This window comes from Physeter macrocephalus, chromosome 12 (genome assembly GCF_002837175.3).
Source record: "Physeter macrocephalus isolate SW-GA chromosome 12, ASM283717v5, whole genome shotgun sequence".
Lineage (NCBI taxonomy): Eukaryota > Metazoa > Chordata > Mammalia > Artiodactyla > Physeteridae > Physeter > Physeter macrocephalus.
The window spans coordinates 89042806-89068913 of NC_041225.1; the positions used below are offsets into that span (position 1 = coordinate 89042806).

General features: G+C 42.8%; 2 protein-coding genes and 1 pseudogene across 11 annotated transcripts in view; 1 reads left to right on the top strand and 2 right to left on the bottom strand.

The window, feature by feature from the left end:
• Window positions 1-5597, bottom strand: part of DCTN1 (dynactin subunit 1) — a 30479-nt gene extending 24882 nt beyond the window's left edge. For 8 of the 9 annotated variants that reach the window (XM_055089277.1, XM_055089275.1, XM_055089274.1 and 5 more), the window contains exon 1: window positions 5328-5542. The gene's annotated coding sequence lies outside the window, so the exon portion shown is untranslated. Of the gene's footprint in view, window positions 1-5327 lie in introns of all 9 variants that reach the window. The other variant, XM_007107657.2, reaches the window with a different exon arrangement.
• On the top strand, window positions 5090-7078 carry LOC114487286 (non-histone chromosomal protein HMG-14-like; annotated as a pseudogene).
• A 12962-nt stretch (window positions 7079-20040) lies between these two features.
• Window positions 20041-26035, bottom strand: LOC102975825 (retinol dehydrogenase 12-like). Of its 2 annotated transcripts, XM_007107651.2 has the most exons (6): window positions 25851-26035; window positions 25427-25666; window positions 25044-25133; window positions 22141-22329; window positions 21327-21433; window positions 20041-21251 (listed from the first exon to the last, which is right to left on the bottom strand). In XM_007107651.2, exons 1-6 carry the CDS (start codon window positions 26026-26028, stop codon window positions 21063-21065), a joined length of 993 nt encoding a protein of 330 aa, XP_007107713.1. In that variant the 5' UTR covers window positions 26029-26035; the 3' UTR covers window positions 20041-21062. The 2 variants fall into 2 exon arrangements, with proteins under 2 accessions (XP_007107713.1, XP_023989245.1); XM_024133477.1 differs by having other exon boundaries at window positions 21063-21433; window positions 25851-26028.
• Window positions 26036-26108: the final 73 nt, after the last annotated feature.

Genomic DNA, 26108 nt, shown 5'->3' on the forward strand with positions numbered 1-26108 from the left:
CTTTTTTTGGCTGACTGAGACAAGATCTCTTTTCTTATTCACCATCTCAATTGACATGGTCTCAGCCTGCAGTACCTAACAAATCATTATCAGTCACCTGTCTTTCTAGGCAGGTTGCTGGGAAATCACACAAGGATTTCAGAATTCTGTACGTAGTTGTAAAAATACAGCAGCAACAGTGACCCCACCACCCTGTTCACCCAGGCCACTATCATACCCACAGACTGGCCCTCCTTAGCAGCCCTAAACTCCAGCCCCTCAAGGACCAGAAACTGGGAGTTGGGATTAAATTTCTGCCTTTCTCTGATGCCTCAAGGAAGGAATGCCATTTCTGCAGACGTAAGAGATTCATCAGACATAAGTTCTACTAAGTGTAAGTAATACTCCATGCCTCAATTTCTCCTTCTGTAAAACACAGATACTAACAATACCTTTCTAACAGGGTTGTTGTCAGAATCACGAGAGAATGCCTGAAAAGCACTTAGAAGAGTGCCTGGTATGAAGCACTCAATAAAAGTCAGCCATAATTATTATGAAGAAGAGGAAAGAGAGGCCTACAGTGCAGGATTCAAATTCGGAGGGTACTCAATGTTCTTGGAGCATATCTCAACTCTGCTCTCTTTCCCTTTCCTCTCTGGACAGTTTCAAGTTTCCCTTACCACTCTCAAGTCCCTGTTCCTATCCGAGCCCACACCAGGACCCCCACCCCTCAGCAGATAACCTTGCTGAGAAAGGAAGTTGAACCTATTAGATAAGAATTCCTTTGCAAATTCAGGTGTATCCATCATTGCCTCTTTCTTCCTACATTCTTTTCCTTTCTTCTGTCCTTCCTCTTCAAAAGAAATGATGTCTCCTTTTCAGAGACAACCCTCCACCCTCTTCTGCAATCATCATTTCCTTTGTGCCTTCAAATGCAACCTCTCTACTGGCTCTTACACATCATCAGATAACCCATGCTCAAGACTTCTATTCTAGGAAAATGTCTCTAGTCTCTGCTACTCCTCCACAAGCTGCCACCATCTTCCTTCCTTCCTTCCTTCCTTCCCAAACTACTCAAAGTGAGTACATCCTCCCTATCCTCACTTCCCATCCACTCTTCAATCCAGCTGCTCACACTAAAAAAATAAAAGAGCCCTGGTGACCACAATCTCCTAACTGCCCAATCTCAAAGTACATTTTCCAAGCTCATACTACTTGACCTCGCTGTAGCAAGAGGCTGCTGATTCTCTTCCTGCAACTTCTTCCTCTGTAGCTCCCTGGACAACGTTCTCTCTCACCTTGCCCACCAATCCTTGTCATCTCCTCTGTTATCTTCAGCCTTCTATAAGCATGGCTAGGCTCATCCATTCCAACAGCATCAACTACCACTTACATCTACCACCCCTAGACACAGACTCTCTTCTCAACTCCAAACCCACATTTCCACCTATCTGCTAAGCGCCACAGACGCCCCAATTCAACAGGACCCAAAACACACAGAAGCTTCCCCCAGCAAATGTTCCTCGTCTATACTCCCCCTTTACTACTGGTACCACCATCGATCCAAAATAGCAAACTGAGTCATCCTCAACAACTCCCTCTCTCTTGTTCTCAACAACCAATTAATTAGTCATTACGTCAGGTGAACTCTGTCTCTACAATCTCCAATTTATCCCCTCCTTCCCATCCCCACTAATCCTTAATTCAACCTGAAGCCAAGCCCAGGTTACTACAAGAGTCTCCTGATGTCCTGGATCCAGATTCTTCCCTTTCAGTCTATTTCCACAATTAGCTTTCCAAAATATAACCACAACACCTCCCTGCCTAAAAATCTCCAGTGGCTTTCCTCCCATAAAATTGAATCTTAGAACTTCAGGCCGTTAAAAACCTGGCCTCATTATGAATCTAATCTCATCAATCACCTCTCCTTTGATCCCAAAGTTCTCTTAGATTCCAGCCACTTGGATCTATCTATCTTATGCCTCTGCAAATGTTGCAAACGTCACCAAGTCTCTCTCTTCGTCTTCAAGGCTCAACTTACTTATCATCTCTTTCCTGAATACTCCCCTGATGTCTCCATGTGGAGCTAGTCATTCCCTCCTCTGCCCTCACACAACACTTTGGAAATATCTCTATTACAAGATCGCATTTTACTCACAATATCGTCTCCCTTATGCCATCGTGAATTCCTCCAGGGCACAGAATTTTAATTCATCTCAGTACCCTAAGCACTGGACACAGAAGACACTCAATGTTGAATAGAAGCCTGTACCAACACCAGGCTCTAGGGATATAAGTTGCTTCTGACAGGTTTCCCAGAGACACCATGGGGGAAGTACAACAGTCAGGCACACATACACCCCAAGAGATGTAGCTCTTTGCTCACCAGATAAGAGCCTAAGAAACTAAAAGTGCAGGGACAGCTCCAGGTCCTATGGAATTTGGTAGTAACAATAAATCTCAACCTCATATGCTTCCAGGGTAAAAGGACCAGAGAGAGAGAGAAAGAAAGAAAGAAAGAAAGAGAGAAAGAGAGAGAGAGACCGAGACCTCTAGGCTCTAGGGGAAGTGCAGATCTTCTGGGAAAATAGCTTTAGCGTGGCTTCGGGAGTGACAAGGGTCCAGTCTCTGCTTCAGTGAAACCCTCAGTGGATATGTGGGAGCTTGGGGAGGTCAGATTGGATAGCCAATTTGTCCATCAGCCAAGTACAACTAATACTAGCTGGAACTTCAAAAGAAAAATTATATAAAACAAAATTCAGAAACTCCAGGATGGCAAGGACCCTAAGATAGATTTGAATCAGTCAATTGCTCAGCATTTACCTTCTCAGGGGACACTGAGGATCCAGTCCTCAATTCCCTTGGTATGGGACAGCTAACCCAAGGCCCACACACCACCCAGTACCAATAGACAGGCTAAACAACCTAGGAATCCTCTACCACAATCCCTCCCAACCTATAACTCCAAACAGCCACTAACAATGACAGATCTGAGCAAGTACAACCTATGGCAGTTGTCGATCATGTATTATGATTTTCCCAACTATTTTGACTCCTCCCTAACAACTTCTTTTCCTTTGTACCCTCATGTTGATTCAGGCCCATCTTATCAATTCTTCCTCAGTATTGCCTCCTGCATTCTTCCTTTCTCCTCCATTACCACTGTCATCACTTTGGTCTGCCATGTAACAGCTTTGAGAATTAAGGCAAATCATTTACTCTTTGGTGACTCATCTATAAAACTGGTTGACAGCTGCTCTGCCTACCTCACAGGAAAGGTTGTCTGTGAAAGGTTCTGTAATCTGTAAAATGTTATACATAAATAGAAGGCATTACTATTATCATCAACCTAAGCCCTCTTTACTGATATGTTAAGCATATCTGGCTCCCTGCCTCTCTCCTTCCCCATTTCCAACCACATTATATACCACAGTAAAACAACTACACACTCTAAAACATTGCTTTGCCCAAAATCTTTCACTGACATACCATTTCTTACTTGAATCAAACAATTCTGGATCTGACATACGCAGTGTCATCTCTGGACCACTGTCAGCTGCTTAGGATGCTTTCCCTAGTTTTGCAAGCCCCACCCATCCTTCAAAGTCCAGCTACAGCCCCACCACACTCCACACAGAAGGACTAAATTTAAGAGACAGGGATTTGAAACAATGTCATGGAAAAATAAAGGATAATTCAGTTTGAGGAAAACTTGGTAGAAACACTGTCATCTCACACTTTTAAGTGTCTTTTTTTTTTTTTTTTTTTTTTGCGGTACGCGGGCCTCTCACTGCTGTGGAGCACAGGCCCCCAAGAGTCACCTTTGAAAGAGGGATTATACTTTTTTTTCTGTTTGATTCTAAGAGATAACCTAGTACCAACAGGATGGAAGTTACAGAGTGTATTTTAGCAATATGAAAAACTTCCTTATTGAGCTATGCCACGATGAAATGGGATGCCTTACATGCAGTAAATTCCCCATTACTAGAAATGTTCAAGCCCAAACTGGGCATAGGGCAAGGATATTTTAGATGTAATTCAACTATCACAAGGGTAACTGGACTAGAATCACATTTTAGGTCTGAAGGAAACCTGAGAGATCTTCTAATCCAGTCTCCTATTTTATAGGTCTGGACAGGGGAAGTGATCATTCAAGGCAGCACAGCTTGCTCTAGAGAGCAGGGAACAGAACATGGTCTCTATCAATCCAGTGAAAACCCTTGCTACTTGAAGTGTGTGTGGTCCATGGACCAGCAGCATCAGCATCACCCGGGAACTTGTTAAAAATTCAGAACTAACCAAAATCTGTACTTTAACAGATTTTGTGTATGCAGCATTAAAGTTCAAAAAGCACTGACCTACACTGCCCCTTCCAAACCTTGAGTTTCTAATTCTGGAACTCCATTTCCCAAACTGTTTCATATGTTAAACAGAGGTAACACCCAAGAAAAACAGTATTTTCCGTTCAAATTTGGGAAACTCTCCATACTATACTTCCAGTGGGAAATTCGTGATAAAAATATCAGTAGCATACTGAAAGTTCCAAAATATTCTGTAGTAGAGAAAACTTTAACCGTGAAGTTTCTGAACATATTTGAGCACAAAATGTCTTTGAAAAAAAAGTTATCCTTAACTACTATCGCTAACATCCCCGGGCCTTGGGCTTCGCCCGTACATTAGCTAAAGAACTTCAATCTCCGCCTCATAGCTCCTTGATTCTCAGTACCTTAAGCATACTGGACCAAGTAAGTGGTCAAGATGGGCTTGCTGCTCTCCACACTGTAATAAGTGAGGGTAAGTTTCTAAATCACCGCCTCTTAAAAATAGTGGAGTTCGTCATCTGTGTGATTTAGTTGTGGGGATGCGCAAGATGACTGCTCAAGGGGGAGCCTGCCAGTTAAGGAGGACGCCAGGAATGGGAAACTGACACACCAAACGCATATCCAGGCCCCCACCTTGAGTCCGCTTTGTTTTTTGTTTGTTTTTCTGTTTGACACAACTTCTCAACCGTGTGCCCCACAGGAAACCTGTAGCTTGGAATGGGTTCAGGGGTGCCTTGGATGCTCCCAGGAAAGGAGGGGAACCCTTGCAGTTCTGGAGGAATTCGGACATGCAATCACTCGACCCCGGGAGAACACCACACGGGCAGGCTGAAGAGCTCAGGTGGGTCGGACCAGCCCAGACCCAGGGGGCGCCCACCCCCGCCGCGGCCCACCCCTACCGACCCCTGCCCCGCACACCCGGCTCCCGGCCGCGCCCTAGGCGAGCGCCGAGCCTCCAGAGCACAGCCAGGAGCCTGGCGAACACGGTGGGGGAAGAGGCAGTTTCCAGGGTCGCCGCCTCCGTACCTGTCCGGTCAGGGGCTCCGCGCCCGGCTCCGGGACCCACCGACGACCGACGCCCAAGCCCTAGCGGGGGCCCGCCCGCATGGGCTGCCCGCCGTGCCGCCCGACCCCTGTAGGCCCGTCCCAGGCCCTCTAGCCGCTGAGGCCCAGAGGCGCTCTGGGTCGGGGGAACACGCTACCCTTCCCCCGAAGACCAGCCCGGGTTAAACACTGCGCGCTGAGCGCGGCCGAGAAGACTTCGATCAGGCACAAAGCTGGACACCTGGAGCGAAATATGCGCGTGCGCACTGTACACGGGAAGCCGATTAGGACCACAGGAGAGAGGCGAGCGGTGGCCAGCGACCTCTGCAGGCAGAGGGTAGACAGCACAGAGAGGAGCCCGAGGATTCCTTTGCGTTGGGCAAAGGGCTCCCCCAGAGGGTGGCTACGCTTTTGAGTGCTAAGCTGTTAATTAAAACAATACTAGTAAACCATCTTTCGTCAGGTAGCTTGAGGAAAAAATTAAAATTTGCTGCTATTCAGTATTATCTATCATATGGGAATTCAGGCATTCTCATGCCCTTATGCAAATTTACGTAATGGACTTTGGCATGTTTTAATTAAAAAAAAGAAAACATGGGTGGCAGGAGTGGCAGCGGCTGAAGTAGGAGATAGATGGGCCCCTGGGCTGGACAGCTGGTGCTTGTCAAATGGAGCAAAACTGAAGTTTATCCTCAGCCAGACAAGAATGCAAGGCCCATTTCCCTTCCTTCATTGATGTGGAGGGAATGAACTAGCAGCGGGGTATTTGTTGCAGTAAAAATAGAAATGAGACTTTTCTTTTTGGATAAACAAGGAAAATAAGTAAACAATGAACAGGTTGGGGAAACAGCATACCCAGGCCTGAAAGTGTTGAGCAATCTTTGTTATTCTTTAGCTGTTACTACTTATAAATACGTGTAGCTAGACTTGTCCTTAGCAAAGTCAATTACTCTCTGACCCCATATGAATTACCCTTTGCACCTGGCATTTCTTCTCCTACACACCCTTGCAGCACTCTTCATTTCAGAAAGAAGGTCACAGCTGATAACTTCAGGGACACCAGACCCGGTTGCTGAGCTGCCTGATGCCAGCTTTGACCATGAATATTCAGAAGAAAAGAAATGCAAGACCTTAATTACTTTGGGCCTTATCACCTACCCCAGACCATGAGACCCAAGCTATAAAAACCTTTCCCTATGGGGGGTGGGGGGGCACAGTTCTTGAGACTAGCCTGCTGTGTTCCCCCTTTTGCCTAGCAAAGAATAAAACTACTTTTTCTCCTTCCTCCAAAACTTCTTCTCCGTATTTCTTTTAGGCATTGGTGCACAGAAAGCCAAGATTTTGGCATCACGGCCAGGCAACCCAGCTTCACGAAGATTCGTGGCGTGCTGTGGCCCGCAGGCACCCAGCACGTGCCCGCCCCGCTGCCAAGGTGCCCAAGAGGAAAGTCAGCTCTGCCGAGGGGGCGGAGAAGGAGGAGCCCAACAGGAGATCAGCAATGTTGTTGGCTAAAACAGCTTCTGCAAAAGTGGAAACGAAGCCAAAAAGGTGGAAGGAAAGGATAAATCTTCAGGCAAAAAAGTGCAAACAAAGGGGAAAAGGGAGCAAAGGGAAAACAGGCTGAAGTGGCTCACCAAGAGACTAAAGAAGACTTACCTGCAGAAAATGTTGAAAATAAAAATGAGAGACCAGCCTCTGATGAAGCAGGTAAAAAAGAAGCCAAGTCTGATTAATATCAAACACCCGGTCCTATCAGTGGTCCCTGTCTCCCATCTGGTACAATCCAGAGGAATATTTTTATCAACTATTGTGTAAATGCAAGTTTTTTAATAGCTCTAAAAACATTTTTAAAAAGGAGGGAATCCCACTTCATCTCATTTTTTAAGTGTGTGACAGGGAAGAACTAAATCGGACCCCACATTGGATCTGTTTCTTTGACTTTAAACTTTGATTTTCTTGTCTTTTGTTATTATAATCATACATAATGGCCTGCCTCACGAAACCCTGCCCACCTGTGAATGGCTGCAAGAAAAAAGAAACTAACACATCCCCTCACTGAGGCTGGTCATTCCAGGAGATGTTTTGCAAGACTGATGGCCCTTTTACTTTACTTCCCCACCGCCTCTCCCTCTCTGATTCTATAAAAGAAACTGGCATCCAGACCCAGATAAAATGGTTTATCGGAGACACTAGTCTGCCATCTTCTCGGTCTGCCGGCTTTCCGAATAAAGTCGTATTCCTTACCTCAACACCTCGTCTCCAATTCATTGGCCTGTCGTGCAGCGAGCAGAGCGAGCTTGGACTCGGCAACAAATTTAGCGAGCCAACCAGGAGCCTTGCTCGTGTCTAGCTAGACCCGGTCAGGGAATATTGAGGCAAGGCCCTAGCAGCTGCCAGGACCATTTGTCCTGAGGATCTTCCCTTCAAAATTCCCTGAAGCGGCACTGGCTATCCCAGCACTTGGCAGTTGAAGCAAGGAACAGACAAACTTCAATTTGGTGCTACGAGTCAATGGACTTGATTCAATTTGGAGGGTAAGTCGCTCCAGCATGCACGCCAGAAACATATCCCCACCTCAATCTGGGCTTTTCCTTTACGGGACAAGCCAATCTGGTTGGTGTACTCTGCTGGAGGGGGGAATTGTTGTTGGACTCTGCCCGATTCTGGGAACTGGTTCCCTGGGAACTACTTCATTGGTTTTGTAGGGTAAGTCTACTCGATCTGGGAACTAGTTCGTTGGTTTTGTCTTGGTTTTGTGTGCATCGATGCTAGAGTTTCTACCTTTTGTGTTGGAATTTGTCGGCGTATTCTGTGTCTTGGTGTCATCAAACTTTTAAAAGTGGAAAATACTCCATCTATCCTAAAGGAGAACCCTTTGGGGAATATAAATGGGGAAAACAGCCGTGAGCCTATGACTAAGAAAGACATGATGTACTATTGTAATAGAGTGTGGACCCAATATATGTTAGGATCAGAAGAACGATGGCCCCTGAATGGCTCACTCAATTATTATACAATCTCGCAGTTAGAAATGTTCTGCAAAAGAGCAGGGAAAAGAGATGAGATTCCATATGTAGGAGCATTTATGCTATTGCATCAGGAGGAAAAGGAATCAGAGGGCTGCCACCTTATGGTGCAGCAGTCTGAAAGAAAACCCAAGGGGAAACCGGTTCTACAAGGGAAGAGAAAAAAATGAGAGTGGGGACATGTTATTTCAAAACTTAAACCCCCGTCCAGCCTATCCAGCTCCCCCAGTGGCCAAGCAGGCTGCACCAGCAGTTGTTCCAACTGCCCCCCCCCGACCATGCCACCAACATATTCACTGCCTCCTGTTTCCCCTACCCAAGGGGATCAAACAGAAGTTTCTATGGTAACACCCAGGGCACAGGGACCTGGTTTAGTATCACCATCTAAGACCTGACAGGACACCCAATTTGGACTGGGAGCCACTTCTGCAGAAGGGCAATTTCCCTTGTCCCAATATCTTGTAAGAGGCCAGGACACTCCCTTGGACTTGAGGCTTGCAATTCTGATTTCTCCACAGGAGCCACAGGTAACATTGACAGTGGGGAACAAGTTGATAGATTTTCTAATAAATACGGGTGATCTTAAGAGGCTTGTAAATATTAAACAAAGGGGAAACTTGCTTGTATCTTGCCTAGATACAAATGTCCTATCTGGTTTTCTCAAAAACCCTTATCTCTGCCATCTTTTTAAAATGCAAATTTTGAAAAAGAGGGTACAGTAATTTAGAACTTGACTTGTTTTCCATAAATATTAGTAGAAAGGGTTTAGCCATCTAGACAAGTGAGCTTGATTTGTTCCATCTGCCAGAAACCCAACTTTAATGCAACCTCTTTTGTAAACTGATGGGTTTTACATTGCTGTACCTGACTCAGGGCTGAACTTTTGAAATGAGAACTATGATGTCTTTCTGTTTGTTTGTGTGTTTGTATGTGTTTTTGTCTTTGGATAACATTGCTGAGGTTAATCTGTAAATGAGCCCTATTTAATTGGCTTAAAGAAAAGTAAGTGCTTACAAACCAAACAATTCTAAATACAAGAGAAATTAAGCTAAATGAGTTTCAGGTTCACGTGAACTGGGACATATTTAGTATGAAATTAATACCTGGTATTAATGTTTAAGTGTGTTGATCTAATTAATACAGACATGTCTTTAGAGCCATCAGCATTATGTATAGTACTTTCACTGCACCTAGGTTTAATAAAAGTTAAATGAAATCTTGTTACATCTGTTGCAAATTTGTCAGCAAGAAAAATAACTTGATATGATGAAATTAAAGTAAATATAAATGAAATAAGATCTTTTAGGTAAGCTATAAGAATAATTATGTCTTAAAAATCATCTAAAATAGTTTCTCCAGATTTTGGTAACTATTACTTGCCTCTTGGTTGTCACTGGAAATTAAGGTTTTTAAGAGTCGGGGATTCTAATTTAAATATATAATTAAAGCTACTGAAAATAATAAAACATTTCAGCATGGTAGAATGTGTGTTTTCAGTTAAGAAGGTATGAGGAATGGAATTACATTATACTGAGAAAGTTTTATACATGGCCAGGATTAACTAAATTTCGATTGAAGTTACCTAAGTAAGTGGGTTTTGTTAAGTAAACTAATGCAAGACTGGAATTTGATCTCTCTCTTAGAAATGCTCCTTTTGATAACAGATTATGTAAATTTCTGTGCCCTTAGGTAATGTGTATTTGTTTTCTTTTAATCGTTTTGTGACTTTGGTTAAATGAATAAGTACTGTTTCTCAGTGACCTATGATCCTGTTGTGTTTTAAAACCTTTTTGATATTTTTAACTTCCTAAATATCAAAATCTGAATAAAGCTTTTTAGCCTCCAGCTGACTCTGAGATACTTCAAAAGAACATCTCTGGGGCTTCCCTGGTGGCACAGTGGTTGAGAGTCCGCCTGCCGATGCAGGGGACACGGGTTCGTGCCCCGGTCCGGGAAGATCCCACATGCCGTGGAGCGGGTGGGCCCGTGAGCCATGGCCGGTGAGCCTGCGCGTCCAGAGCCTGTGCTCCGCAACGGGAGAGGCCACAACAGTGAGAGGCCCGCGTAACGCCAAAAAAAAAAAAAAAAAAAAAAATCACTCTTACAGTGGGGACTTAGGACTACACAAGTTCTATTTTAGAAACCATGAGAGAAAACATATCTACAAGTAGGGACATTTTTGTAAAACAGATCAGACCCTTGAAATAATATAAGATCTCATTAAGCTGTCTAAAATCAGGAATACAAAGATGCCCAATATCTTTGATTCTAAACAACATTGTATTTTAGGACATAGCTAATACAGTAAGGTAAGAAAAAGATATAAAAGGCATAAAGATTAGAAAGGAGGAAGTTAAACTGTCATTTTTCACAGATGATATGATGAGATACACAGAAAATGCCAAAAGAATCTGAAAATTATTAGAATTGATTAAAAATATTTAGCAAGGTGGCTAGATACAAAAAAATCAATATAAAAAATCTGTTTCATTTCTATAACCAACAATGAAAAGTTAAATAATACAATATTTTAAAGAAAACTGATGCATCTAGTAATAAACCTAACAAAATATGTTCACAACCCAAAATTATAAAATCATATTTGCAGACAATAAAGATACCCTAAATAAATGCAGTATAGCACATTCGTGAACAGGAAGATTTAATGTCATAAAGAAGTTAGTTATCCCATATTAATATATATATTTGAAATAATTCCAATCAATATCCTATCAGGATATTCTAGGAGCTTGAAAACAAATAAATCTGTAGAGAAGTGCAAAGGGCCAAAGATAGCCAAGAAAGTCCTAAAGAAAAAGAACACAGTTGAGGGGGTGGCTGTGCTTAAAGTTGTATAATTAAGGCAATGTGGTATTGATAGTGAAACAGACCATTAGAACAGAAACAAATCCAATTCCCTGGCAGCCCAGCTGTTAGGACTCTGCACTTTCACTGCTAAGGGCCTGGGTTCAATCCCTGCTCGGGGAAATAAGATCCCGCAAGCCATGCTTGCGGGCAAAAAAAACCTGGCTAAGAACAGAAACAAATCCAGACCTAAAACAAACACATACACATGAATTTCTGATATGAGAAAATTTATATTATTAATCAGTGGGGGAGGGCTTCCCTGGTGGCGCAGTGGTTGAGAGTCCACCTGCCAATGCAGGGGACGCGGGTTCGTGCCCCGGTCTGGGAAGATCTCACATGCCGCGGAGCGGCTGGGCCCGTGAGCCATGGCCGCTGAGCCTGCGCGTCCGGAGCCTGTGCTCTGCAGCGGGAGAGGCCACAGCAGTGAGAGGCCCGCGTACCGCAAAAAAAAAAAAAAAAATCAGTGGGGCAAAGACACTATTCAACAAATGGTGCTGGGACAATTGATTATCCAAATGCAAAAGAAGGAAATAAAGAAGGAAGGAGAGGGAAGAGATATGGGAACATATGTATATGTATAACTGATTCACTTTGTTGTAAAGGAGAAACTAACACACTATTGTAAAACAGTTATACTCCAATAAAGATGTTAAAAAAAAAAAGAAGGAAGGAGAAAGGAAGAAAAAAACTGGACACTCACATTTCTGGCACTACAGAGGACTAAATGTCACAGAAATTCCACCTGATATAGTGCAACTATAAATGCTGGATCATTACACACACACACACACACACACACACACACACACACACACACACACACACACCCCTATTTGTATTGCCTGAATGAACTGGTCAGAAAGTAAGGGAATTCCTCAGAAGCTAGAGATGACGTGAAGTTATGAATCCCAAGGCACAGATGATAATTAGAGCCAGCATTTGCTAAGCCATTTCCTGATCTGGAACCAGGGTTTAAAGGGCCATGAACTGGGACAGAAGACAAAATCGGGGGTTGAGCAGAGAACGTTGAAATGGAAAACTATCCCCTACACATATAAAACCAGGGTAGTCAAAGAGTAACACCCCCAGAGAGCAAACTTAAGAGAACAAAAAAAGGTGCCCCACAGAGTGAAACAGGAAGGACAAAAGCCTATCTATCTCATCCTTGGTTCAAGGTGTAGTGGGGGGAAAATTCTCACATAATTCAGAACAATAAGTTTGTACTCACACAAGTTTGGGGGCAGAATGTATAGCATGTGAGTGGCCAAAAAAAAAATTCCAAGACAAAAATTTAATTTAAAGTGGTCCAAATTGGCATAGTTCTCCTAGAAACCTGGCCAAACTAAATGTAAACCCTCTCTGGGGAATATACTTTAATCCCAGGCATCAAATAATTCCTACAGCTAGAGTTCCAAGAACCATGAGGGTACAAAGCCATTAAACACACAAAGAGACAAGCTGCCATAAACTATTCAAACCTGCAAAGATTACTGATTTTGGAATTTTCAGTTACCATATATAAAATGAATGTTTAATTTTTTTTTAATAGACCAATTTTATGGTATGTAAAGAAAGCTTTTTTTTTTTTTTTTTTTTTTTGCAGTACACCGGCCTCTCACTGTTGTGGCCTCTCCCGTTGCGGAGCACAGGCTCCGGACGCGCAGGCTCAGCGGCCATGGCTCACGGGCCCAGCCGCTCCGCGGCATGTGGGATCTTCCCGGACCGGGGCACGAACCCGTGTCCTCTGCATCGGCAGGCGGACTCTCAACCACTGTGCCACCAGGGAAGCCCTTTAATTTGTTTTTAAAAATATAAAGGGGGATTTAAAATATAGGGAAGGGGACTTCCCTGGTGGCACAGTAGTTAAGAATCCTCCTGTCAATGCAGGACACACGAGTTCGATCCCTGGTCTGGGAAGATCCCACATGCCGCAGAGCAACTAAGCCCATGCACCACAACTACTGAGCCTGTGCTCTAGAACCTGCAAGCCAAAACTACTGAGGCTGTGTGCCACAACTACTGAAGCCTGTGCACCTAGAGACCGTGCTCCGCAACAAGGGAAGCCACTGCAATGAGAAGCCCGCACACCAGAAAGAGTAGACCCTGCTCACCACAACTAGAGAAAGCCTGCGCTCAGCAATGAAGTCCCAACACAGCCAAAAATTATTTAATTAATTTTTAAAAAGAGAACTACAGTATATATTCATATCCTCATATTCAGAAAATCCAAGGGATTCCCACCAGAATAAGTGAAAAGAAATGTACATCTGGAATTATACTTGTGAAATTGTAGAAAAACAATAACAAAGATAAAATCTTAAAAGGAGCAAGAGGCAAAAGGCAGATTCCCTACAAAGTAACTGTTAGATTAATATCTGATTTCTCAAAAGCAACAATGAGAGCCAGAGACAAAAAATATTATCTTCAACAGGATAAGAGAAAATAACTGTCTTCAAATATGAAGGTGATACAATAAAAAACTGCAACAAACACATAGAGGCTAAACAATATGCTACTAAACAACAAATGGATCACTGAAGAAATCAAAGAAGAAATTTAAAGATACCCAGAGACAAATGAAAACGAAAATACAACTATCCAAAACCTATGGGATACAGCAAAAGCAGTTCTAAGAGGGAAGTTTATAGTGTTACAGGCTTACCTCAGGAAACAAGAAAAATCTCAAATAAACGACCTTACCTTACAACTAAAGCAACTAGATAGAGAAGAACAAACAAAACCCAAAGTTAGTAGAAGGAAAGAAATCATAAAGATCAGAGAAGAAATAAATGAAATAGAGACTTAAAAAAATAGAAAAGATCAATGAAACTAAAACCTGGTTCTTTGAAAAGATAAACAAAAATGACAAACCTTTGGCCAGACTCATCAGGAAAAAAAGGGAGAGAGCCCAAATCAATAAAATCAGAAACGAAGCAAGAGAAGTTACAACCAACACCACAGAAATACAAAGGACCATAAGACACTACTATGAGCAACTATACACCAATAAAATGGACAACCTAGAAGAAACAGACAAATTCTTAGAAAGGTACACTCTCCCAAGACTGAACCAGGAAGAAAGAGAAAATATGAACAGAACAATTACCACTACTGAAACTGAATCAGTAATTTAAAAACTCCCAAAAACAAAAGTCCAGGACCAGATGGCTTCACAGGTGAATTCTACTAAACATTTAGAGAAGAGTTAACACCTCTCCTTCTGAAACTAGTCCAAAAAAAATTGCAGAGGAAGGAACACTTCCAAATTCATTCTATGAGGCCACCATCACCCTGATACCAAAACCAGACAAAGATATCATACACAAAAAAAGAAAATTACAGACCAATATCACTGATGAACATAGATGCAAAAACCATCAGCAAAATAATAGCAAACCGAATCCAACAATACATTAAAAGGATTATACACCATGATCAAGTGGGATTTATCCCAGGGATGAAAAGATTTTTCAGTACCCACAAATCAATCAATGTGATACACCACATGAACAAACTGAAGAATAAAAACCATATAATCATCTCAATAGATGCAGAAAAAGCTTCTGATAAAACTCAATATCCATTTATGATTAAAATCTCTCCAGATAATAAACACAGAGGGAACATACTTGAACATAATAAAGGTCATATATGACAAACTCACAGCTGACATCATACTCAATGATGAAAAGCTGAAAGCATTCCCTCTAAGATCAGGAAAAAGACAAGGATGCCCACTCTTACCACTTTCATTAAACATAGTTTTGGGTGTCCTAGCCACAGCAATCAGAGAAGAAAAAGAAATAAAAGAAATCCAAATTGGAAAATAAGTTAAACTGTCACTGTTTGCAGATGACATGATAATACATTAAAAGGATTATACACCATGATCAAGTGGGATTTATCCCAGGGATGAAAAGATTTTTCAGTACCCACAAATCAATCAATGTGATACACCACATGAACAAACTGAAGAATAAAAACCATATAATCATCTCAATAGATGCAGAAAAAGCTTCTGATAAAACTCAATATCCATTTATGATTAAAATCTCTCCAGATAATAAACACAGAGGGAACATACTTGAACATAATAAAGGTCATATATGACAAACTCACAGCTGACATCATACTCAATGATGAAAAGCTGAAAGCATTCCCTCTAAGATCAGGAAAAAGACAAGGATGCCCACTCTTACCACTTTCATTAAACATAGTTTTGGGTGTCCTAGCCACAGCAATCAGAGAAGAAAAAGAAATAAAAGAAATCCAAATTGGAAAATAAGTTAAACTGTCACTGTTTGCAGATGACATGATTCTATACATAGAAACTCCTCAAGATGTCACCAGAAAACTACTAGAGCTCATCAATGAATTCGGTAAAGTTGCAGCATACAAAATTAATATACAGAAATCTGTTGCATTTCTGTACACTAACAACAAAATATCAAAAAGAGAAATTAAGGAAACAATCCCAATTACCATTGCTTCAAAAAGAATAAAATACCTAGGAATAAACATACCTAAGGAGGTAAAAAACCTGTACTCCAAAAAGTATAAGACACTGATGAAAGAAATCAAAGATGTCGCAAACAGATGAAGAGAAATACCATGTTCTTGGATTGGAAGAATCAATATTGTTAAAATGACCATACTACCCAAGTCAATCTACAGATTCAGTGCAATCCCTACCAAATTACCAATGGCATTTTTCACAGAACTGGAACAAAAAATTTTTTAATTTGTATGGAAACACAAAAGATGCTGAATAACAAAAACAGTCTTGAGAAAGAAGAATGGAGCTGGAGGAATCACACTCCCTGACTTCAGACTATACTGCAAAGCTACAGTAATCAAAACAGTATGGCACTGGCACAAAAACAGAAATATAGATCAATGGAAAAGGATAGAAAGCACAGAAATAAACCCACACACTTACGGTCAATTAATCTATAACAAAGGAGGCAAGAATATACAAAGGAGAAAAGACTGTCTCTTCAAGACAGTCCTTCAAACTAAGCCTGTGTGCCACAACTACTGAGCCTGCATGCCTAGAGCCCGTGCTCTGCAACAAGAGAAGCCACCACCATGAGAAGCCCGCGCACCACAATGAAGAGTAGTCCCCGCTCCCTGCAACTAGAGAAAGCCCATGCACAGCAATGAAGACCCAACGCAGCCAAAAATAAAAAAATAAAAGTCTACAAATAATAAATGCTGGGGGGAAGTCCCTGGCAGTCCAGTAGTTAGGACTCCACACTTCCACTGCAGGGGGCATGGGTTTGATCCCTGGCTAGGGAACTAAGATTCCACAAGCCACACGGTGTGCCAAAAAAATTAAAAAATAAATGCTGGGGAAGGTGTGGAGAAAAGGGAACCCCCCTACACTGTTGGTGGGAATGTAAACTGGTGTAGCCACTATGGAGAACAGTATGGAGGTTTCTTAAAGAACTGAAAACAGAGTTACCATATGATCCAGCAGTCCCACTCCTGGGCATATAACTGGAAAAGACAAAAACTCTAATTTGAAAAGATACATGCACCCCAATGTTCACTGCAGCACTATTTACAATAGCCAAGACATGGAAGCAACCTAAGTGTCCACTGACAGATAAACAGATAAAGAAAATGTGGTATATATATACCACAGAATATTACTCAGCCATAAGAAGGATGAAATAATGCCATTCACAACAACATGGATGGACCTAGAGATTATCATACTAAGTGAAGTAAGTCAGACAGAGGAAGACAAATATCATATGATATCACTTATATGTGGAATCTAAAAAAAAAAAGATGCAAATGAACTTATTTACAGAACAGAAACAGACTCACAGACTTCAAAAACAAATTTATGGTTACCAAAGGGGAAAGGTTGGGGGGAGGGATAAATTAGGAGTTTGGGATTAATGTATACACACTACTGTATATAAAATATATAATCAACCAAGACCTACTGTATAGCACAGGGAACTCTACTCAATATTCTGTAATAAACGTTATGGGAAAAGAATCTGAAAAAGAATGGATATATGTATATGTATAGCTGAATCACTTTGTTGTACACCTGAAACTAACACAACATTGTAAATCAACTTTACTCCAATATAAAATAAAAATTTTTTTAATTAAATAGATAAACAATAAGGACCTACTGTATAGCACAGGGAACTATATTCAACATCTTATAATAATCTATAATGGTAAAGAATTTTAAAAATTATATATATGTAACTGAATCACTTTGCTTTACACCTGAAACATTTTAAATCAACTGTACTTCTATTGAAGTTTAAAAACAATGAAGGTACAATAAAGGCATTTCAAACAACACTGAAGAAGTTTGCTATCACTAAATCCTGTATTAGTAGTCTACTGCTGCATAACAAATTATTACAAACTCATTGGCTTAAAAGAAAACATGTATTATCTCACAGTTTCTATGGGTAAGGAATCTGGGTACAGGTTAGCTGGGTCCCCTGCTCAGGATCTCACCAGGCCGAAATCAAGGTGTCATCCAGGGCTGCAATCTCATCTGGGCTCCAGGTCCTCTTCTAAGCTCACTGGTTATTGGCAAAATTCAGCTCCTTGCAACCGTAGAACCGAAGCCTCAACTACTAGAGTCCATGTGGCCTTCTCCACAATGTGGCAGTTTGCTTCTTCATGATAAACAGGAGAATCTCTCTGACTTCTAAGAAGGCCTGAACCCTTTTAAAGGGCTCACCTGATTAGGCCAGATCCACCCAAAATAACCTCCCCTTTGATTATCTCAAAGCCAATTGGTTACTTGAGTCTTTAACTCGCCAACCTATTTAAAATTTCAAACTGGGCCCCTCATCATGGCACTCCTTCTTTCCTTTCTTGCTTCACTTGTGTCCATAGCACTCATATGAGTGCTATGTAATTTTACCATATATTTTTGTTTATTATCTCTCTTACTCCACTAGGATATACACTTCTTGAATTCATGGATGTTTATCTGTTTCACTCATTACTGTAGAACAATGCCTGGATCCGCTGACACTCCATTAATTTATTCATTTAATAAATTAAATTCATTAAATTTAAGATCATTTAATGAATAAATTAATGAATGACACAGACTGTGGAAAGCTTTGAGGAACTCAGTTGTAGAAAGATGTAATTTAAAGATGTGAAGAAAAGTATGGTAGACGAATAAATATTGTTCAGTCACACGCACACAAAGCCAAATGGTTATAGACTTTAATTACATCAGCAAATCCCATTAACCCAATATATAACATAATCACAGAAGTAAAATTCTATCATGTTCATGAGATCTGCTCACACCCAGGGGGAGGAGATTATAGAGAATGTGTTCACAAGTGGGTAGGGATCTTGGGAGCCATCTTAGAATTCTGTCTACCACAAATCCTCATGAAAGGAACTTCTAAAGGATTTACTTCAGGGTAGAAGGAAAATAATCCCAGGTGGAAGATCTGAGACACAAGAAAGAGTGAGCAAAGAAAATACTAAACATATGGGTAAATCCATACAAATATCAACCATTTAAAATAACAAAATATCTGATTTGTGAAATTAATGAAATAACAATATAATTAAAATATTGGGTTACAAAAGCATATGAATTCAAAGAGAATGATTAATGTTAAAGAACTCTAAGCTCTATGTATTGTTTGAAAGAAGAATAAAGATATTGATTAAAACTGTTAAATAAATATGCAGGGACTTCCCTGGTGGTCCAGTGGTTATGACCCCAGGCTCCCACATGTGGCACGGCCAATAAAATAAAATAAAATAAATAAATATGCTTTTTTTTTTTTTTTCCGTACGCGGGCCTCTCACTGCTGTAGCCTCTCCCGCTGCAGAGCACAAGCTCCGGATGTGCAGGCTCAGCGGCCATGGCTCACGGGCCCAGCCGCTCCGCGGCATGTGGGATCTTCCCAGACCGGGGCACGAACCCGTATCCCCTGCATCCACAGGCGGACTCTCAACCACTGCGCCACCAGGGAAGCCCAATATGCAGGTTAAGGGACTTCCCTGGTAGTCCAGTGGTTAAGAATCCGCTTTCCAATGCAGGAGACACAGGTTCGATCCCTAGTTGGGGAACCAAGATCCCACATGCAACAGGGCAGCTAAGCCCGCACGCTGCAACCACAGTCTGTGCTCTACAACTAGAGAAGCCCGTGTGCTGCAACAAAAACCCAGCACAGCCACAAAAAAAAAAAAAAAAAAAAATGCAGGTTAAAATTTTTAGACTAACCACTAAAGAACAGAAGTAGATTGTATATTAGAGAGGGAGTTTAAAAATGGAAAAATCGGGACTTCCCTGTGTCCAGTGGTTAAGACTCCATGCTTCCACTGTAGGGGTTGCAGGTTTGATTCCTGGTTGGAGAAGTAAGATCCTGTGCACAGCACAGCCAAACAAAAAGGAAAAATCATCCCACTGCACTCTAAGATGCTCCCAACCAACCTTCTCTCCTTTATTCAGGGTCAGACTTGTATCGCAGTCTGGTGGATCTCCCTGCTTCTTCCCCACTTTCTCTCACAGCCATTTGCCCTAGCAAGTTTCTTATACCTTTAATCCTCAATTAATTGGCATCTGTTCCTCGTATAATGTCCCTAGACTAACACAAATTCCCAATTTATTTTATAAAATGAATCTATCCGTGACAGCAAAACCAGACAATGGCAATATAAGTAAGGAAAAGTACAGTACAGGCCAATCTCATTTATGAATAAACAGTTCTAAGCAAAAACATGAGTATACTAAATTTAGCCATGTATACAAAATTAACACTCTGACAAAGTTGGTTTAAATGCAAGTTTGGTTTAATACTAGAAAATCAGTTAAGGTCTAGGAAAAGAAATACAATTTATAATAGTTGAAAGAGAAGAAATAAATGTTATTATTCCCAGATGGTATGATTTTCTATGTGGAAAAACCAAAAGTCTACAGATAACTTGTCAGAATTAGACAACTTAATAAAGTTGCTTGATGTATGATTAATATACAAATTTTAAAATACCATTTGCAATAGCATAAAAAGTAAGGTATCTGGAATTAAATATAATAAAACTTGTGCAAGTTCTTTATGGGTAAAAGTATTCAAAATTTTATAAAGATATTAAGATTTAAATAGACAAAAGTACACTTTGCTCATGTTTAGAACTCATTATCATAAAAACTTCAATCCTCCCAAGTAGATGTAGTGCAATCCCAACAAGGTTTGTGTATGTGAAATTTGAAAAGCTGATTCCAAACTTTATGTAGATTTAAAAGAAGCAATGCACTCTCACTCTCAGAATTCACTGGACTTATTGCAAGACTCAGCACCCAGGAGCAGCTGGTTGATAGAAAGGTGGAATGGTTACCTGTAGGCTCAATTACAGTACCAGCTGGGAGACAACACCCTATGAAGTTGGGATGCTGTCCTACAGGATGTGGCATATGCCTTAATCCAGAGGACACTATGTGGTACTGTCTCCCCCAAGGCCAGGAACTAAGAGGTACAAGTAGAAGTTTCCCCTCTTACTGGTACATCTAATACCCACTGAAAGGAGTCTTACTCCCCATCACCACAACATGGGACTCGGTAGGTTTGGAGATCCTAGGGCCCAAGACATGAATACTTCTATCAAAGTACTAGCAGTAAAGTAGAAGCTGAAACTGTCCCCTGGCTGATCTGAGCTCTCACGCCCCTGAACCAACAGGAAGAGGAAGTGGTCACTATACTGGACAAAGAGATTGATCCTTGGAGCCAGCAAACAGAAGGCATAATCAGAGTAAGGGCTGGGAGTCAAGGAGAGGGTGGCTAGTTAGGGCAGGGGTCACAGAAGATCAGTCCAACTTGTCTAGGTTTGTCAGTCGGACTGAGGTATTCCAGAGGCTTTGGGCCACATGACAATCCCGAGCAGCTTCAGGGGGAAGAGTTATCACACAGGAGCTGTTAAAATGTTTTCCAGAAATGCCATCCAGCTCCTTTGCCAAGCACAGGTAGAGGACTGGGATTGCACCTTGTTTGCTATCCTGTAGAGACACAGGGGAAGAAGAGGAGTAAAGGACACTCAGCAGCAGAGCCCTGCCCCACCCTCCACTACCCACCTTAAAGAAGAAGCTGAGGAGCCAGAAGAGGAAGTGATATGGCCAAGAGAAATGCCTCATGATCTTCGTGTATACAACACCTGGGTCCACAGAGTTCACAGTCACACCTGAGAGGGTGAGACACGTGTAGTACAAAGTGAAGTGAGAGGGCTTCCCTGGTGGCGCAGTGGTTGAGAGTCCGCCTGCCGCTGCAAGGGACACGGGTTCGTGCCCCGGTCTGGGAAGATCCCACATGCCGCGGAGCGGCTGGGCCCGTGAGCCATGGCCGCTGAGCCTGCGCGTCCGGAGCCTGTGCTCCGCAACGGGAGAGGCCACAACAGTGAGAGGCCCGCGTACCACAAAAAAAAAAAAAAAAATGAAGTGAGGGGAGGATGGTGGGAAGAAAGGGTTAAGTGTGGTTCTGCAATGTGCAATGAGGGGAGGATTCTTTCAGATCTGTCGGGTAGAGGTGACCAGAGACCTGGCGGTGGTGCCAGGGAAGTCAGTGTTTAGTAACTTACATGAACGGTGATATCTGAGCCAGTAAGGAGACATAAGTATTTGAAAGTGTTGGGTGATCTTGAGGAGGAACATGATGGTTGGTGTTGGAGGAGAGGGAAGTTGTAGGTGATGAGAGAGTTGGAAAAGGACGAAAAGGAGATATGAAGATGGGGTTGAGAGAAACATAGGGTGCACAGATGATAAATGGAGGATATTAAGAGCTAGCTTGGAGGATATTGGGAGTATTATATGGCCAGAATATATTGGAATGAGATGGGAAGTGTTGGGAGGTAGTGTTGGGAGTGCAGGAGTAGGGGGTGTCAGAGGCAGTTACCTGTCCCTTGCAGTCTCTGGGCAAGCTTCCCAGTGAATGAGGCCAAAAGAAGTTTGCTGCAGTCATAGTTCTGGTTGAAGGTCAAAGGTCTACCAGCCCCTATCAGATGTTCCTCATCAATGTACCCATGTGCTTGCCGGAAGGAAGACACATTCACTACCCGGGCTGACCCTGCCCGCTGAAGGGCCCCTGGGTAGAGAGAGGACCACACAACTTCAATGCAAAGTCCTAGAGTAAATTCCCATGCCCAATCCCCAACCTGCTTCTCCATGAGACTCCAGGAGGACAGGGACCATCCCAGGCTTTCAGGAGAGTGTCAGGGGGTCCCCATGCAGGCGCCCAGGAGAGGCACAGAGTAATGTGAACTGAGACTTCATTTTTATTAGTTGCTTTCCTAATGCTCTTCCTCTTGTTTTATTTTAGTGGGGGTTTTTTTTTGCCTAAAGTAAAAGTGGAGTTTTGCCTTTTCTTTCACTTGCCAGCTGGAGCTAATTTAATTAATCCTTGTTTATATTTTTATCTTGCTGATGGCTAAGAAGGGGAAGGAGAGCCTGGAAATGCTGTGAAAACTATCTTTCACACATTCATACATTCATTCTTTTAATTATTCATTCCACAGATATTCACTAGGCCCCTGTATTATGGCAGACACCACGCTAGGTGCTAAGGACATATGGGTGCTAGGTTTAGGGGAAAAGAAGTGTGTGCAGAAATACTTGGGAAGGTGTGTGTGTTTTTTTTTTTTAATTTTAACTATCTTCCAAAAGAGTGAAAGTAAAATTACTATCAATGGAACAGGTACAAGTAAATCTTAAAAAAAAAAAAGAGTTACTAACTATACAAAAAAAAGTCTGGATTATATAAAGTATCAAAAGTTGTAGGACTTCCCTGGTGGCACAGTGGTTAAGCATCCGCCTGCCAATGCAGGGGACACGGGTTTGAGCCCTGGTCCAGGAAGATCCCACATGCTGCGGAGCAACTAAGCCCATGCACCACAACTACTGAGCCTACGCTCTAGAGCCCGTGAGCCACAACTACTGAGCCTGTGTGCCACAACTACTGAAGCCCGCGCACCTAGAGCCAGTGCTCTGCAACAAAGAGAAGCTACCACACTGAGAAGACCATGCATTGCAACGAAGAGTAGCTCCCTCTCACCACGACTAGAGAAAGCCTGTGAGTAGCAACGAAGACCCAACGCAGCCAAAATAAATAAATAAATAAAATTATTGGAAAAATAAATTGTAGTTGTCACATATGAGTTTACTTATTGTTTCAAAATGCTAAAACTATTTTGAGCACTCCATTTAAACGAAGAATCACAAATGAAAACTAGAGCAGGAGGTATTTAGCCAAAATTTGTTGGAGAGAAGATTATTCTTAAAGAGGACAGTGAACTCCAAACTTGCAGACATAGTGACATGAAGACCAAAGGGGCTCACAACCTAGTTGGAGACTGATCTTCATGCAGCAACATCGGTGCAGGAACAGAGATGTGTACAGGGACTAAGGGAGTCCTGTAAATGGGGACGGCTGGGGGAGGCAGAGGTGTCAGGGCAGGATCCACAGCACGAGTGACATCTGTGCTGAGTGTTGGCAGCTGAATTAAGTTAGACAGGCTAAAGAGATGGGAAAGGATAGTCCAGATAGAGGGAAATACATGTGCAAAAGCACAGCCAGAATTAAAAAACAGAGTGTGGCCCAAGAGATACAGATTGTCTGGCTGGAGACAAGGGTGTGGGTTTGGGAAAGGCAAAGGTGAGACTCTCAGCCTGCAGAGGGTCGTTTAAGTGGAGAGAAGCAGGTTAGTTTATTATATAAAGTACAGAGTTCCTTCAAAGGATTTGAAACAAGAAAGTGATATGATGGAAGGTGATTTCTTAGAAGTGGCAGGGGCTTCCCTGGTGGCACAGTGGTTGAGAATCCGCCTGCCGATGCAGGGGCCACGGGTGCGTGAGCCGGTGCGGGAAGATCCCACATGCCGCGGAGTGGCTGGGCCCGTGAGCCATGGCCGCTGAGCCTGCGCGTCCGGAGCCTGTGCTCCACAACGGGAGAGGCCACAATAGTGAGAGGCCCGCGTACCGCAAAAAAAAAAAAATAAAAAAGTGGCAGAAGGGAGAATAGGTTAGAGAAGGGAAGATGGGAGAGAAGGCAGTTTAAGAAACTATTACTAAGCAAGGTACAGACAGGGTATTGTAGCATGTTTTAAGTTTTGGAAAGGGGGGAAAATATTTTTACTTACAAATGCATAGGGTTTGGCCTTGCTCTTTGTTCACTTTCCAGTTGGGGCTAATTTAATCACCCACTAAAGGGTACATGAGACCTGGCAATAGTAGTTGCCTCCCAGGAGGGGAATGGGTAGCTGATTTTCCAAGAGAGGAGGAGACTTTTTCTTTCTGTCTGTCTTTTTTTACTGCATACCCTTTTGTACTTTGGACATGTATTACCTGACCAAAAAATTAATTTTCTTTTAAAGAGGCTATTAGACAATCCAAAGAAAATGTTAGGGAGAATGTGCCTGTCACCCCATCCCTCCCCTCCCTAGGAAGAATACAAACCTCCTTAATTCTAGTAGCCTAATACCACCCTCAAGAAACTTTTGTTGAGATAACTGACTCTACTAGTCTGGCTAGAACTCAGAGCTGGGGGAAAGAGAGGTGGGATGTAGATCTTACATCCTCTTGCTGGTTGTATTTGGGGCTGATTGATTCCATTACCAGCCTCCTAATCCTGACTGTTGCCAGATGGGTTCCCTGCTGTGTACAGCAAAAATATACTGGGTCATTGCTCAGCAAGCATCTGGGTGCCAAGGGAAAGGAGATGACCATGGGAGACAGTAAGCACAAAAATGCCAGGGGAGTGGAAAGTGGGGGTGGCACAGAAGGTAAGCACCCATCCTTCCTTACCTTGGAGCAGATTTGTGAGCAGAAAGGGCCCAGTGTAGTTGGTGGCAAAGGTGAGATCAAGGCCCTCTGGGGTAAGTGTAGTGGGGAATCCTGGGAGGAGATGAAAACATAGGTGGTGGGTGATGGAGTGAGGACACTGAGGGAGACAAAGTCTGGGGAGGACATATTGGGTTCAGTAGAAATGCCACAGGAGCATGGATGTGTTGAGATGGGGGCAATGAAGTTTGAGGCTATAACTTAAGGTAGGCTTTTTAGGATCGTGTCTGAATTATAGTGTTTCCATGGTATGTACAGGTTAGGCTTGGAGGATGCCTGTTTTGGGGTCCCTGAGCTAGAAAGGAGGTTCCTGAAATGTGCTTAGGGGAAGCAATCAAGGCACATACCACAGACTGCAGCATTGTTAACCAGTAGATGTATCTCAGGATACTCCTGCAGAAGCCACTGAGCAAAGCTTCGGATGGAGTTCATAGAGCTCAGGTCCACCTCACCAAGCAGGAGGCGGTTGCTCTTTGACGCTGCTTGTATCTCGGCCAGGGCTCGCTGTCCACGCACCCGGCTACGGCAGGCCAGGATCACACGTGCCCCGCGGCAGGCCAGCTCCTGGGACACAGCCTTCCCGATGCCTGTGGGAGGGCAGCTTCAGAGTATGCTAGTCTGGGGAGTGACTAAAGGGCAATGTGAGGGGAGGGGGTGCGGGGGGAGACAAGTGTTCTGACAGTGGGTGCTGGTCCTCCTCCCTGCCCTCCCTGTTGGGGCTGTTGGAGGCTGAGGCCCTTAGTGAAGTGACAGTGCAGGAGGAGCACTCACCACTGTTGGCCCCAGTCACCACTGCTATCTTCCCAGTCAAATCCGTGGAGCAGCACTGGAGGTCCCAAAGATACAACTTATGCCAGACCTGCACACTTAGTCTAAGCAGGAGGACCAGAATGAGGAGGACAGAGCCAGGACCCCAGACTGGGGTGCTGAGTAGAGACCACAGTGACATAGCAGAGAAGTCTGGTCTGCCACTGGAAGTGCTGCCCATGGGAGGGTGGGGAGGGACTAGTCAAAGCTGAGTAGGACTAG